This window comes from Mesoplodon densirostris, chromosome 8, assembly GCF_025265405.1.
Source record: "Mesoplodon densirostris isolate mMesDen1 chromosome 8, mMesDen1 primary haplotype, whole genome shotgun sequence".
Classification (NCBI taxonomy): Eukaryota; Metazoa; Chordata; class Mammalia; order Artiodactyla; family Ziphiidae; genus Mesoplodon; species Mesoplodon densirostris.
In genome coordinates, this window is record NC_082668.1 from 510,478 (window position 1) to 526,151 (window position 15,674).

General features: G+C 55.3%; 1 protein-coding gene across 1 annotated transcript in view; it reads right to left on the reverse strand.

The window, feature by feature from the left end:
* Window positions 1–15,674, reverse strand: part of FARP2 (FERM, ARH/RhoGEF and pleckstrin domain protein 2) — an 88,969-nt gene that overhangs the window by 8,004 nt on the left and 65,291 nt on the right. Inside the window, exons 14-19 of the mRNA XM_060105720.1 lie at window positions 9,638–9,798; window positions 5,684–5,773; window positions 5,173–5,306; window positions 4,722–4,803; window positions 3,694–3,943; window positions 2,727–2,857 (exon numbers count right to left, since the gene is read on the reverse strand). Of these exons, the coding sequence (XP_059961703.1) occupies window positions 2,727–2,857; window positions 3,694–3,943; window positions 4,722–4,803; window positions 5,173–5,306; window positions 5,684–5,773; window positions 9,638–9,798 (848 nt within the window). The remainder of the gene's footprint in view (window positions 1–2,726; window positions 2,858–3,693; window positions 3,944–4,721; window positions 4,804–5,172; window positions 5,307–5,683; window positions 5,774–9,637; window positions 9,799–15,674) is intronic.

Consider the following 15,674-nt stretch of genomic DNA (forward strand, 5'->3'; position numbering starts at 1 on the left):
ACGGGAGGGAGGAGAACAGGACACCTGGTTCCCACCAAATGTCACAGGGGACTTGTCAGCGGCCGCCCTGGCGCTTGAGCAGAGGATTCCTAAGTCCAGGAAGGTGCTACGGCCCAGAGTGAGACCCTCCAGTGGGCTGAGGCTCAGTGGGAGCCCCCCGGGTCCCGGGCAGCCCTCTCCCGCCGGGACTCGGGGCTCCCCTCACTGCCGGGCCAGGCCCCGCACCTGCCTCTGGGGCACAGATGTCCAACATCCCTAACCGCCTACGCCCTGGCTGAAGCACCGTCCCGGGGGCCCCAAACAGTCCGCTTTGGACTATTTCTGGGGACTCTTCTACCGTCTGCTGTTCTGTCAGACAAACAGCACGGCTGGTGCCCCAAGAACACCCCAGCCTTACAGCCCTCAGGTGACCTGAGCAAGGGCCCAGGGAGGAGAGCTCACCCAGTAACCCTCACGGACACAGCGAGATGAGGAACCAGCCCCAACCCAAGGGACAGCCCTGCAGGAGGAGGAGGGCGGCCCCCAGCCCTCTCTGGGCCGCAGCTGGCAGGCCTTCCTGCATCATCGCAGGGCCAGCTCCGCCGCTCCCCAGAGACCCCAGCCCTTGGGGGTGTGCTCCCCGAGGTCCCGCCTCCTCGATGCTTGGCAGTGCTCACCCTCGGGGCCTCGTCACCCACCTTCGGTTCACAGCCCTGCTCTTCGACCCTGCGCTCAGATAACTGGGGTGGGCTCGTCTCTGACTGATGCACGCATTTCACTCGGGGAGGCCAGGAACCCCGGGGGTTAAGGCAGGACTCAGAGACCCTGACTAATAGCAGCGGTGATGGCAGCGAGGCCGCCCCGGGTAGCCCGCCCCTGCCCCTGCTCTATGTGGCTGCTCTTGTTTATCTGCCCCTCTGGTGACAGCTTCCTGGGGCCACCATCTGTAAGTCACTGCGTGGGGCATTCAGAGAAACAACGACGTAACAAGAGCCCTCCCACCTCCCAGGAACTCCCAGCCAGCAGCACCCCTGGGAGCCGTCAAAGAGGGAGAGGAAACGGGGCTCTCCTGGCTCCCAGCCAAGGCCCTGCTCCAGGAGGGCAAAACCTTCCTGGCTGTTTTAGTCTTGTTTCTTTGAGCTCATGGTCCCAGTACCTTTCTTCTAACAAGGCTAACGCAAAACAGGATTTATACACCCACGCTCCAATACTCTTACGTTTGTGCTGAGACAGGAACATCCCTGTGCAACCCTTTGTTTTCGGGATCTTAGTTCCCTGACCAGGGATCGAACCTGCGCCCCCTGCATTGGAAGCACGGATTCTTAACCACTGGACCTGTGCAACCCTTAAAACAATTTTCTTTTGTTGACAGTACTGAGTCCAAAGCAAAAGGAATTAGTGACAGAAAGTAAGTAGCCCGGGAGACATACAGACCCATGGAATACAACTGAAGGTTCAAAAATGAACTCACACTCCATGGCCCATTGATTTTTGACAAAGGAGCGAAGACAGTTCAGCAAAGGTGTTGGGACAAGTATATATCCACTTGGAAAAGAGCAAAGTTGGACCCATACCTCACACCATACACAAAACTGAAAACGATCAGCTCTAAATGTAAGAGCTAAAACATAAACAACTTTTAGAAGAAAACACAGGGGTAAATCTTCATACCTTGGATTAGGCAATAGTTTCTTAGCTATGACACCTAAAGCACAAACAACCAAAGAAAAAACAGACAAATTAGACATCAGCTAAATTAAAAACTTTAATGTTGTAAATGATACCATCGAGAAAGTGAAAAGATAACCCACAAAATGGGAGAACATATTTGCAAGTCATATTCTGGTAAGGGTCTGGTATCCAGAGTAGATAAGGAATCTCGCAACAGTAAAAACACAAACAACCCAATTAAAAGGTGGGCAAAAGACTTGAATAGGCATTTCTCCAAAGAAGGCACAGAAATGGCCAATAAACATATGAAAAGATGCTTGATGTTAGTCACTAGGGAAATGCAAATCACAACCACGAAGAGATGCCACTATGTACCACCAGGGTGGCTAAAATCAAAGACAAGATATGGAGAAGTCGGAACCATTCTATACCCCTGGTGGGAACGTAAAGGGGTGCAGCCACCGTGGACAACTCTGGCGATTCCTCAAAATGTTAAACACAGAGTAGCCCCATGACCTGGCAATTCCACTCCTAGCTATGTACGTTTGTGCCCAGGAGAAATGAAAACACATGTTCACACAAGCACTCGTACATGACGTTCACAGAAGCACTATTCACAATGGCTGAAAAGTGGAAACAACCCAAGTGTCTATCAGCAGATGAACAGGCAACCAAAATATGGTGTCTCCAGAGAATGAACACTATTCAGGCACAAGAAGGAATGAAGCCCCGACAGAACACACAACACAAATGAAGCTTGAAGACACTGTGCTGAGTGAAAGAGGTGAGACACGAAAGGCCGCACACCGTGAGAGTCCATGTGTATGAAATGTCCGGAGAGAAGCCCAGAGACAGGAAGCCGAGCAGAAGCTGCCAGGGACCGGGGAGCGGGGCTGAGGGTGGCTGCTGAGAGGGATGGGGTTTCTTTTGGGGGAATGAAAATGTTCTGGAATTAGTGGTGACGGTTGCCTAACCTCATGAATATACCGAGAGCCACCGAGTCACACATTTTGAATTATATCTCAATTAAAAACAGTGAAGTAACCAGTTCACAGAACTTTCTCAAAGTCACTCACCCTGCCGGGAGCAACGAGGTTCTCTATGCCGACCAAGTCCCGCTGCAGCTCCATCAGCTTCTGGAGGTTCTCCAGCCGGACGAGGCTGTGCTGGAGTGTGGAGGTCACCTCCGTGATGGCCTTGAGGGCTTCTGCGTGGAGAGGTCCCTCAGTACAGGTGCCCGGACAGGTGAGGTGGGGGTGGCATGGACGAAACCCTCCACCCACCAGTTTGTGACAGGAACTGACAATTTAAAGGTGGTTTTAATTCCAGGAACATTGTACTCAAACTCCTCACAGGACTGCTAGGGACAGCAAGTGTGGGTCCCTGCAGATGACCTGAAACTTGGACTCGTTCAGCCCAAACTGCTGACTAGCCAACGCTCACGCTCGGTAAAGAGAAAGGGCAGTCTTCATAAACAACTATTTAACGTTACGGGCAAAGCAGCGTCGCCCGCCCTCATTTTACCTGTGCTCCCCCTTTTTCACATTTCCCTTAAAATGCATGGAAACATTTCGGGCAATTTTGTCCCCTCCTTTTTGGCAAACACAAAACACTTGCTTTTAGGATGCAGAGAAAGGGCGCTGTCCACATCATACGGTCCGTTTTGCTCCCTGTACGTCAGAAAGTATCTGATCTATTCTCAGGACACCGGTAGACCCGCTGGAAGGAAGGGCTACCTACTCCTTCAGCTTGAACGTTCAGAGACAGACAGTGGTGACCGGGCCTGAGAGGCAGTGACTTCCTGCTCTACGTTTCTGCTGCAACTGGAAGTCAGTCCTATCTGAGGTCACAAGGATCAGGGTTTATTCCTTCGCCCCTCTCACCAAAGTCAGGAATGACAAAGCCCACGGACATAGAAGCTTCCCTCAGGCCACGTGGCCTCCCAGGGGTGCGGCTCAGAAGCAGACCACCGCCCCCCTCCCCTGGGCGCCGCGGGCGGAGGACGGGGTGCCCGCGGGGGCGGGGTGTTGGGCGCGCACTCACCGCGGCGGTCGGCGCGGTCCTGGTCCCCGCGGTCGGGGTCCTGGCGGTCGGGGGCGCACAGGCGGTGCAGCAGCAGCCGGTAGTGGCGCAGGCGCTGCAGCGGCTTCAGCAGGAAGGCGTTGAGCGGCAGGTAGCAGACCTTCTGCAGCTCGAAGTCCCGGCGCAGCGCCTCCAGCCTCCGCAGGCGCCTGCTGGCCGCTTCCAGCTCCGTCAGGACCTCGTGGAGCCTCTGGAAGTGGCGGGTGAGCGTCTGCGGGGCGGGGGGCGGCTGAGCGGCGGCCCCCGGGCCCCGCCCGCCCCTGTCTGGTCTCCCCCTACAGCGGTCTGCCTCGGTGGGCATCACAGCGGACCCGCCGGGCTGGAGGAACGCCGCCCGGCGGCCGCGCGTGCATGTGGGCCGTAAGTTCACGCCGCGCGCGCCTCCGCCTCCGGGACGCGGTCACCACCCGCCCCCAAAACCGGGGGCCTGGAGGCACGGCGGGGCCTCGGGGGGCGGGGCCTCGGCGGGAAGCCTGGGGACGAGCTGGCGGCGCCCACCCCATCGGTCCCGGTCCCGCGAGAGCGCCGCCGCCCAGAGCGCTGAGGCCCCAGGAGAGGCCGGGAGCGGGAGGGAGCCCAGAAGCCCCCTCTCGGGGCACGGGCTCAGCAGGAGCAGCTGCACCGGCCCGCGGCTCTGAGGGGAGCCTGGCCCGGCGGGACGCAGCCCTGGGGGAGCGCTCTTCATCCTGAGGAGAGCGTGTCGGGACGAGTGCCGGCCGGCGGCGGCGGCAGCGGCGCTGCGCGGAAGGCGGCTCCCAGAGGCCCTGCCCTGAGCGGGGCGTGTCCCGAGGAAGCGCTGCCCCCGTGGAAATAACGCTCGGAGGGGAGCGCGGGCTGACCTGTACGCCGTCCTCTCGGGACGCTGAGCTTCCTGAGGGGAAAGCTGCCCTGACTTGTGCATCATTCTCGGGGAAACACTGTCCTGACCAGGAGGCTGGCGTCCACACGGCCAGCTGCTAGGTCGAGAGCCGTGCGCACACCCGCGCTACCTTTAACTGAAGCATGTTGCTGAGCAGGACGTCCCCGATTCGTCGGTGGTCGCCTGTGGCCTGGGCACTGGAAGACCCCTCCCTGGAGTGGAGACGGACAGACACGGTCAAAACCTCGCGACAGCGTGTGAGATACGCTTCGCTTGCTGCCAGTGCCATGGTGGGTCCCGGGCACCGAGAGGCTCTGAGGGCGAGGCCACACTTGACAGAGGCAGTTGTCACATCTCGGCCATCCTCGAACTGGTGCTGACCAGGCAAAAAGGGGTCTTTTAACCTGCATCTGTCCTCTCCTCTGGAATGGGGTGAATGCAAGTGATGTTACCTATGGACTAACGCTGTCTCGGTGACATAGGGGCCCTTGCGAATTAGCTAGGAAGCTGGGGAGCCCCCGCGCACAGCGGGGGTAACGTGGGCGGGGCTGCCTGCGGGGCGCCGGGACGCAGGGCGGTACCAGAGCGCCAGCCTGTGCTCCACCTCGCGCAGGAAGCCTCTGTGGAACTCATAGATGGGGTCGATGTTGGAGAACAGCAGGGTCGTCAGGTCCGCAGGCATGGCGTCCGCCTTGACCACAGCGCTCCGGAACCACTGCCGGGAGAGCTCAGGGTGACCAAGGGACCTGGCCCCTGACGACACTCAGCACCGAGCCCGGAGCCCCCACGAGGACAGCTCAAGTCAGTGCCACAGCTGACCAGCCAGTTTTCACAACAGAAGAAAGCAATTCTGGGTGAAAAGCTTCAAAGGGATATATTCCCAGGTTCACAAAAAATCGGACCCAATATTCTGACCTGACGTAGACATGTTTTAAGGCAGATATATTTAACAGAACATGTACACATACACACACACGCAGGTCTCACGATGGCCAAGAGCCGTTTCTCGGGAGCGGGGGGAATCCTGTGTCTCTGGCCCAGATTTAAGAAGTATTAAGAAAATCAAAGCAACAAAGGACTTAGGTTTCATACCACGGTAATAACTTCTAAATCCTTCAGGTATGTTCGCTCTGTAGCAAGAATCTCCTTTGCTATGAAATAGGCCTCGTCCGCGGGCGCACACTGCAAGAAGTGCAGACAGTGTGAGCGTGTGTCAGCCAGCCACGTCGCCGATGGTCCTAACACTCCATCTCTTCTGCTTAAGTTAACGCTGTCACGTGATCTTCACGTGCACGTCCTGAGAGGGTCACTTCTAAGTGAAGATATAAGCCCCGCTGTATCTCCCCCAGATGTTTTTCTCATTTTATATTATTCTTTTTGAGAAAAGAATTGCTGTTTAAACAGCAACATATAGTGAAGCTAATTACTCGTTTTGTGATGAAATTACTGTTCAGATATCACTCACAGGACTGTAGCTGCTTAACACACAGATACAGGCACACCTCAGAGATATAGAGGGTTGGGTTCCAGACCACCACAATAAAGCAAATATTGCAACGAAGTGAGTCACATGAATTTTTTTGGTTTCCCAGTGCATATAAAATTACATTTCCCCCATACTGTAGTCTATTAAGGGTACAACGGCCTTATGTCTTCCCCCCCCACCTTTTTTTTTTTTTTTTGGCCATGCTGCACAGCTTGCGGGATTTTAGTTCTCTGACCAGGGGTTGAACCTGGGGCCATGGCAGTGAAAGCACCAAGTCCTAACCACTGGACCGCCAGGGAACTCCCACATTATGTCTAAAAAAACAATGTACTTACCTTAATTAAAAACTTCTTAATTGGGACTTCCCTGGTGGCGCAGTGGTTAAGAATCTGCCTGCCAATGCAGGCGACACGGGTTCGAGCCCTGGTCCAGGAAGATCCCACATGCCACGGAGCAACAAAGCCCATGCGTCCCAACTACTGAGCCTGCACTCTAGAGCCTGCGAGCCACGACTACTGAAGCCCGCGCGCCTAGAACCTGTGCTCCGCAACAAGAGAAGCCACTGTGATGAGAAGCCCACGCACTCAAACAAAGAGGAGCCCCTTCTCCCCACAACTAGAGAAAGCCCACGGGCAGCAACGAAGACTCAATGCAGCCAAGACAAAACAAACAAACAAAACTAACTGCTACAAATACTAACCATCATCTGAGCCCTCGGTGAGCGGCAGTAGTTACATCACAGCTCACTGACCACAGACACCACAACAATCGTAATAATGGGAAAGTTTGAGGTATTGTGAGAATCATCAAAATGTGACACAAGGTGAGCAAATACTACTGGAAAAAATGGTGCTGGCAGACTTGACACAGGGTCACCACAAACCTTCCATTTGTAGGAAAAAAAAAAAAAGGCAGTATCTGCAGAGCGCAATAATACGAGGTCTGCCCATGCATGAATGTATGTGATTATGAACAGTTAAGCCTAACTCACAGGAAAGTCATTAAAATTGCCAAGCGATGTACGTTTTATCTGTGCCTGCAGTTAGAGCCCGAGGCTGGCTGACGTGGCCCAGCCCCGGGGCTCTTAAACCTGCGACAGGGCCGCTGACCATCCGCAGGGGCCACAGGCAGGTCAGCGGTGGCAAGACCCTCAGGAGCGGGAAGGGCAGTGAAGCACAGGCCTCGTGCCCGCCTGGGCCGGGGGCTGTGTCGTATCCCCGCAGGCCCCACCCCACCCTGAGCACACCTCAGATAGCTGCCTCCGCCTCAGTCAAGGTCCCGGTGCATGGCCTCTCCTCCACTCTCTCCTACCTGGCGGACACCTGGTCCTGCTCCGTCCCCGCACGCTCGCCCCGCTGCTCTTCCCCCGGCGGAGAATTTAGGGCCGACCCTCCCACGTCCACCGTGCCAACAGGCACCTGGGACGTGCCCAGGAACAGAGGTCCCTGCCCTCGAGCTGACGGCCTCCCAGGCAAGAAAGCAACAGGCAGGAAGCAACTCCAGCTACCGGGGAAGTGACCCAGCCGGGCAGCAAAGCGCACAGGACAAAGGGAGCAGGTGGGGTGGAGGCTGGCAGGACAGACGGCTGCCTCCTAGAGAGGGTGGGGCCGGGCAGCTGGGCGGTGGGGGCCGGTCCAGAGGTCAAGGATGGGGGGCTACAAGGTAGCCAAGTGGTCACCGGCAGGGTGGGAAGGCAGGGTGTTTGGGGCCTATCTGAGCACATCGTGGTGCACGGGGCCCAGGATGTGTCTGGGGGCCGGGGCTGGTCAGGAGGCGCAGGGAAGGGCGAGCCAGGCTGAGGGGTGGTGACCCTGACAGTCAGGGTCCGGGTGGGTGGAGGTGGCGAGTCGGCCGAGGGAAGGAGTGCGGCAGGGCAAGGGTCCGAGTCTGCAGGTGACCCGTTTGGGGAGGAAGGTGGGGCCAGGTTTGCACCGTGGGGTCTGAGACTTCTCCTCGGGGCCCTGGGGAGTTTAGGGTGGTCGCGGCAGCAGAGGCCGCTCCTCCTGTGTGTCCTGGAGGCCACTGCCCTCAGCCGTGGGGACACCAAGAGGTTCCACCTGACCCTTCACAGCCTGTCCTGCTGTCCTCCCTCTGGGATTTGTGTGTGGAGCGTCCGCGGGCTGCTTCTCACGCCAGCTTTTCCCACACCACTGGCAGCCACCCGGTCCCATGGCATGTCCTGGTATCCCGCCCCGGACACCTGCAGGCCGCCTTTCCAAACTTCATGCTCGTCAATTCTTTCTTTCTGGGCTTTGTGCTATTAAAACATGACTTCTTCAAATCCACTGAACAATCACCGAGCTTGTGTGCTCAGTGAGCTCTCTGGGGTCAGAGCTGCATCAGGAGGCCCACGGCCCTGGTCTGGGAGGCTTCGGCCCTCCCTGCCCTGATCTCCCTGTGGCCAAGCGTCCTGGCTCTGGTCCGGATTGTGGACACATCGCATGCACGCTGCCAGTGAGCGTTTCCTGCCTGGGTCCCCACTGAGGCCCGAGACCAGCTCCTCTTCCCGTGGCGGGTGAAGGTGCCCAGAGAGACGCTCGGAAACAACCACAGCAACATCACTGCTGAGGGCACAGCAGGTGCCAAGGGGACTCCAGCAGCAGAGCGGGCAGCAGCAGCTCATGGGTGGCCAGCCTGGGCAGCCAGGGCCAACCCCTGATTTCCAGAGCAAAGAGCACCTCTTAGGAAACTCAGTGGAGAGAAAGCAAAACAGCTGCTGCTCTGCCAGCCATACCAGCAAGCAGACCTGTCCGCAGGCCCCAGGTCAGGGCAGAGGGAGAGGCCCTGCCTTGTCCCCACAGAGCCCCAAGCCTGGTGCCCACACACAGGCAGGGAAGCAACCCCACCTCCCCTTTCAGGCCTTCCCAATACTGTACATCCCCACCAATTTCTATTAAAAAGGAGAAACAGCACAGTAAGTGGGAGACACAGGAAGGAGGAGAGATTCCAAGAAGCAAGCTGGTGCACGGGCTCCGAGGGAGGGCTGGGCAGGGCAGCCTCCCACCAGGGCAGTCCCCGCCCCACGCCCCACCAAGCTGGGCAGTCAGATGCCGACGTGGGAGCCCAAGGCCTGGCCAGCTGACGCCAAGGCTCCCAGGACCTGCCAGGGGAGTCATCAGGAAACCTGCAGGTCTCCCAGCGTGCATCTGGGGGGCCGGGGCCTCGCTGGCGATGCTTCAGGCTGTGGCCTCACCAGCGAGCGGGCACGTTTCTCTGCCTGGTCCGTGGCGCTCTGCCTACCGACCTCGCTCTTTCCCCGCGAGTCCACACGCCCAGCCCCTGGGACGCACCTCCAGAATGCCTCAGCCCCCAGCCCCACGGCCTCGCCTGACCCCCAGGCCTCCTCCCAGCAAAGCGGGGAGGCTGAGGCCCCCAGGTCCCCGGGATCCAGCCCCGCACTTGGAACCTATGGGCGCCAGGAACGTGAAAGGAATGAGGAGGCCCGTCTTGGCACAGAGGGACCCCGAGCGCCCCGGAGGTGGTGGGAGGGTCTCAGGACTGGGGAACCCCCAGCCCCTGCTGCCCAGGCCCCCAGCAGCAAGCCCCCCGGGGGCACCCACCTTGTGTCTCAGCTCCTCCTGGTCGTCCATCCTGGCTCCGCCAGCATCGCTGAGGACGGGGCTCAGCAGGGGAGAGGAGCCCTGCTCGGCTGGGCCCAGTGGGCTCAGGCTCGGTGGGGTCTTCCGGGTGGAGGGAAGCTGAGGACTCTCCACGGAAAGGCCTGGAAGTGAACGGGCGATGGAGCGAGAGATGAAGAAGGGCAGACCCGAGGGACAGCACCTGCCACCAGGCCCTTCTGGGGACATGCAGGCCTCAGTGTGACATAACGCAACGGTGAGAACAGGTGCCAAGTGAGAGCCCGCTTCCCCAGAGAACCTCCAGGGCAGCTTGGCCCAGGGCTCTGGGTTCCCGGGGAAGATGCGGCCACGAGAGAGCCCACGGGGAGGAGGGTGCACACATAAGAGGCCAAACTGAAGCTGACTTATCTGGAAAAGAACGTGTATTCTGAGGCCAAACTCATTAACCATTCACTTAAATAACTGGATCACGCTCGCCATACTGTTTTCTACTTCCTTGAATTGTTTGTTAGCAAGGATTTTATTCTGATTTCTAGAATCATACGACAAAAGTAACTCATACTTAATTTTTTCCCCTTCTGAAAATAATGTTTGCTTTTGACCAGACTGAAGCCAAAATTCTGGCCTCGTTCTATTTCATCCAACATTTTGTGATCAAGAAATTCTCTTTTCTATTTAAAAAAATCCTCCAAGGTTTATTTCTAATGTTTTTCTATGAGAGATTAGTAACTATTTTTTTTTTTTTTTTTTTTTTTTCTTTTTGCGGTATGCGGGCCTCTCACTGTTGTGGCCTCTCCCGTTGCGGAGCACAGGCTCCGGATGCGCAGGCCCAGCGGCCATGGCTCACGGGCCCAGCCGCTCCGCGGCATATGGGATCCTCCCAGACCGGGGCACGAACCCGTATCCCCTGCATCGGCAGGTGGACTCTTAACCACTGCGCCACCAGGGAGGCCCGAGAGATTAGTAACTATTAAATGCCACATTTGAAAGTTACTTTAAAGCAGAGTTTTAGAGAAGACGTTTAACTGTTCAAAAGCAATTTAAGATAGAAATTTACCTTGAGTTTATAAATGTATAGCATTTTAACACCCAAACTACCATTATCTCTGAGTATGATTATTAAGTCAGTTTACAAAACGCTAGAAGTAACACAACGGGTTTCAAAACGAGATCCTTTCACACCGTGATTGGGGACCAAATGCAGTTGCCCACGGTGACCAGTTTACAGACTCAAAACTTGGTTTATTCAGCCTAAAGCGTGAAGTGTGTAGGAGGCAGGCTGGTGCAGAGAGCTTCCTGCTGGCCGGGCTGCCACACACAAGCCCCTGCAGCCCTCCACCGTGGCCTGAGGGCGGGAGGGAGCCCTTATTTTCACATTGACAAGTTCAGAGCTCTGGGAAGCTGGGACCCCACCCAGGGCTTCTGGGGATGGGCTACCAATGCCGGATAGCAGAGCTCTCCTCTGGGATTCTCACAACCACACAGATTTAAGACACAGAGAAACGTTCACTGACATTGGAAAACCTGGACAACGTAAAAACGTGAAATTATCGGAACCAGTTTTATTAAAATCTGCTTTTATTACATATTTAAAATAAGCTAAGCCACCTTAAAATAGCGTGCCTTGCCTACATCCCCTCCCCCGACAGGCCTGCACTGTCACTTCTGCGGGGACCAAACCAACCGAGGGCTCTGGGCTGTGCCCGAGGCACGGCTCCTTTGACTGCAGAAGAGGCTCGTTTCCAGGCTGAGCTGTTTAGGATCACACTCCAAGGTCCGCTGTGTCCTTAAGTAGCCCGGAATTGCGTAATGAGACACCTTTACACAGTGAAAATTCAGAAAAGATGTAGAAGCTATTAATAAGCTGTCTACTTACTCTTCCCAGGCATGTTGCTCAGGGTATGAGAACCAAGACGCTCACCCTCGCTGGTTCTGAGAACAGGTCCACAGGGTGACCCTCGCGTCCTCCCGCCCCGCACAGCGCCCCCGCCCGACAGAAAGCTACTAGTGCACAGTTTACCACAGAGTTCTTGCAAAACCTGACTTTATTTTTACATAGCAGAAGGTGACAGGTGAGGAGGTGGTGTTAGCTCTGAAGCCTCCTGTGACAAGGCTGCAGACAGGCCTAGCCAGGGTGGGCTCGGGGGCTGACAAATGGGCTGACGAACGGGAGACCAAAGCCCAGCAAGTGACCCCCTCGGGACAAACAGCTTGTCTGGAATAAACTGTTTTGGTTCTAGGGAGGTTAAAGGCCATCATTTGATATTATCATTGTAGACAAGGCTGCCCTCACATCTGCAGGTTCCACATTTGAAGACTCAATCAATGAGGACAGAATATATCGGGGGTGGGGGGAAACGTTCCAGAAAGGCCCCAAAAGCAATACTTGAATTTGCCGCTCTGGCAGCTATTTATACAGCATCTTACACTGTATTTACAACTATTCACAGAGCATTTACACTGGATTAGGTGTTGTACCTAATGCAGAGATGATTTAAAGTATCCGGGAGCATGTGGGTGGGTTGTATGCAAATACGACGCCATCTCACGTAAGACTTTCCCTGTCAGGGGTTCTGCTATCTGTGGGGTCCTGGAACCAATCCCCCGTGAATACCAAGGGACAACTGTACTTATTATTTCACAAAAATTGTCAACTCACAATTTAGTGACTTGATTAAAAAGCACCACAAACAGACATTAAACATCTGTTTTTATTAAATCTGTCAGCCGCATCAAAACATAATACCTCATACCTACATCAAATTCTCTCCACACAGACGCTACTGGATGAAGCGAATAAATCTGCCAGGAGCTGTTTTCAAGCAAGCGGCAGTAAACGAGGCTGCGGGAGTGTGCGGGCCGCTGCCTCTCTGCTGTGATGCCAGTGACGCGCGGGCCCTACGCCCAGAGCGCGCCCGTGGGGCCGTGGCTCTGCCGCGCGACGGCTGCTCTGGACCATGTCGTGGCGTGACAGGCTCCGACCTTAGAAAGCCCTGTCCACGTGCACAACCTGTATTAAAATACACACCAACAGGCAGATCGCTGAAGCATTTTTAAGATGCTAAATGTCAAGTTTTAGGTGCCACAGAGTATGTGTAGCCTTAACTGACACGGTGAAGAATCTTAAATGTTTGTAAACCCAGACCTCTGCGTCCAAGGTCCTCCACTGTCACACAGCCAGGAGGAGTCCGTGTTGCTCTGAGTCACAGGACCCGCTCACACGTATGCCCCACCGTGGCACCGAGAACCACCGAATCCTTGCAGACGAGACAGGTTTGGAAACGCTTCCAAAAGGAAATGCTTTGGGATGCGTGGACAGCTCTCCGTTTCTACTGTCTACCCAGAGTTCACAGGCAGCCTCTGCTCTCAAAGGTGCAAAGTTCGACCGTCTTCAAAAAAACACTGAAAAGGTAAAACTTTCGTTTCAGTCAGTCAGCAGTGAGCCACCCTGGGAGATGATTTTCTTTGTGGCATTCTTTATTTCCAAACATTTCTAAATATCCATCTTATAATTTTTGACATCGTTTTGAGAAGCGCAGTACTGTGCTTTGTGTTTGTTACCTCCTTATCGTCTGACCAGGTGATGAAAGAGAAACATCACTTTCAGACAGGAAGCTCAGCTACTTTTATTTCATACCTTTAAATTCTCTTCTTCGAAACTCTGTAAGAAAATAAACAATTTTGAAACTTTTTGCCTTATAGCGGAGCAAGAGTCAGCTCCAGTTTGGAAAATTCAAGGTCAAGTGTGAAGGTTAACATGATGGAGAGAGTGTAAGATCTAGAAGCTCCCTCTACGGCTGGAACAGTGATCACTAATCCCATAAGAAAAGGGAAAAGCTGATTTTTCCAAAGAACAGGTAAGCATGACCCTGATGAGTTGCAGGAAACCACATCTGGCTCCACTTCTGAACTAGGATGTCACGAGTCTCTCTTATAGGAAATATGGTTCATAAAAGTAGGAGGTAAAAAAGTGGCTACTCCGAGGGGTCCAAGGTCCAGCTCACCCCTTCTTCCTGCTGTGTGTTCGTCTGTCTCCCAGGGCTGTGACGGCTCAGTCTGGAAGTGGCTGTGGTCACCTGAGACTCAGGGGGTGACGTCTACACGCATGGCGCACCCAGGGGCATTTTCCCGAGTCTTCTCTTCTGTTTCCTTCTAAGCAAACAAGACTCCTTCCTTGTTGAGAAAAACGGGGGTGCCAACCTACAACTCATTCACACTCTGGATCATTTGTCCGGATGACGCCCGCCAGGTGTGGGGTCTCCTCTGCGTGACACATGTAGGTGGTCCAGGGTGCACATCCTTCTTCTAATAAATGACACATTTTGTCTAAAGTTTGAGAAGCTGAGACTTAAGGATCTTCTGAACTACTGGAGCAATGGAGGCAAGGGCCCCAAAAGAAACTATTCAAGTAAACTCCGAAGTGTGGAGGTGACGTGCGTTAGGAAGGAGGTGTGACCTGAGTGAACGTTCTGGAACGTAAAGGCCACACAACTTTCACCCTCCTAACTGGTCACCCCGTGCACCCACTGGTTCATCACGGAGGTGTCGCCACCTCATCCCCGCGGGGGTGACGGCAGTGGGGGGCGGCAGTGAGGGACGGGCCGGTGTGATGGGGGAAGAAATGGAGACCCCAGTGATCCACTGTCCTCTGCTCTAAGGGGGGGTCCCCCAGGGAGTTCATGCCAACAGGAGCCTTTCTAGACGCTGCCAGCCGCCTCCCGTCCCCATCACACTGGGCGCCGGGTGCCTCGAGACCCCAGAGGGAGCCTGGCCCCCGCCCCGAGGGGCCTGCGCTGCCCCGAGCACCCCGTCCTTGGCTGGCTTGCTGCAGCCGCTGCGCAGGAGTGGGGCAGCCCCGAGGCCTGAGAGGGGCTGAAGAGGCGGACAGCTCCGTGGACGCAGCAGAAGCTCGCGGCAGCCGAGGGGGTCCAGGAGGAAAGGCCAGTTCAGAATCTGAGCAGCTGCCACACTTCAGGCCAGGGATTTTATCAGGCGGGGTCTAGCTGACTGCGGGGAAAAGGCAATAAAACGGTCTCACCTTCAGAGTTAAGGAGCCCACAGCACGTGTTCTGTGCACTGTAAGCCCAAGGACCGTGCAGTCCAACCCAAAGCTGCCAACAGTGTTGCTCTCAGCTGGCACCTTGGAGGCTCGTGCGGGCCTAGAGCCAGCAGACCACCGGCTCTCCTACATCCCCCTCTGCACACTGACCACAGGGGCCACGACAAGCCCGAGTGGGGCTGCTGAGAAAAGCAAGGCGCTTCCCCGACTGGCCTTCCATAGGGGCATCGCCACCCACAGCCAGCATGAGACAGTCTGTGGGTGTCATGGGGCCAACTGCCTATGAAGACAGATTTCGGTGGTGATATGAAAAGATACAGGGCTGTTTCAGGGGTTCACCTGACACATGAGATAACCTTCCATGGGTATAAATCAAAACTGTACGCACGTAGAGGGAAAGGAAGCTAAAAAAGCCATCAAAATCCATAGCAAATATTCCCTTATTTTATTGAGTAAACAAAGAGTTCTGAATTAGTACATATCTGCAAATTTATAAACGGCAATTTCAACGGGAAATAAACTTTCAAGAACCACAAACCAGCAACGTCAATGTGTCTTTAAAGAATGAATGAGTTCAGATTTACAGGGAAATGCCATCCCCTTTTCTCCTCATTCCCGGGGACATAGATACGTTCACGTAAAAGACAGCATTCAGGGTCACGGCGGGCAGGGCGCCACATGGAGAGACAGTCCCACAGCGGCCCCTGCGCTCCGGCCAGCTGTGACAAGCTCTGTCGCTTCAGGACAGGGGCCGGGGCGCAATCCCACGAGTGAATCCGTGGCCTTGAGAACAGACACTGAAATGCCCAACTTTAAGTGCCTGAGAGAACGTTAACATTTTCATCTACGAAGTAACTGTTCTAAGAATGGATTTCTTTCTGGTGCTCCCTGAACCGGGAGGGAACAGCATACCCTGAAGACGCACAACTGGCATCCCTTGTCACACACACATAGGGTCGT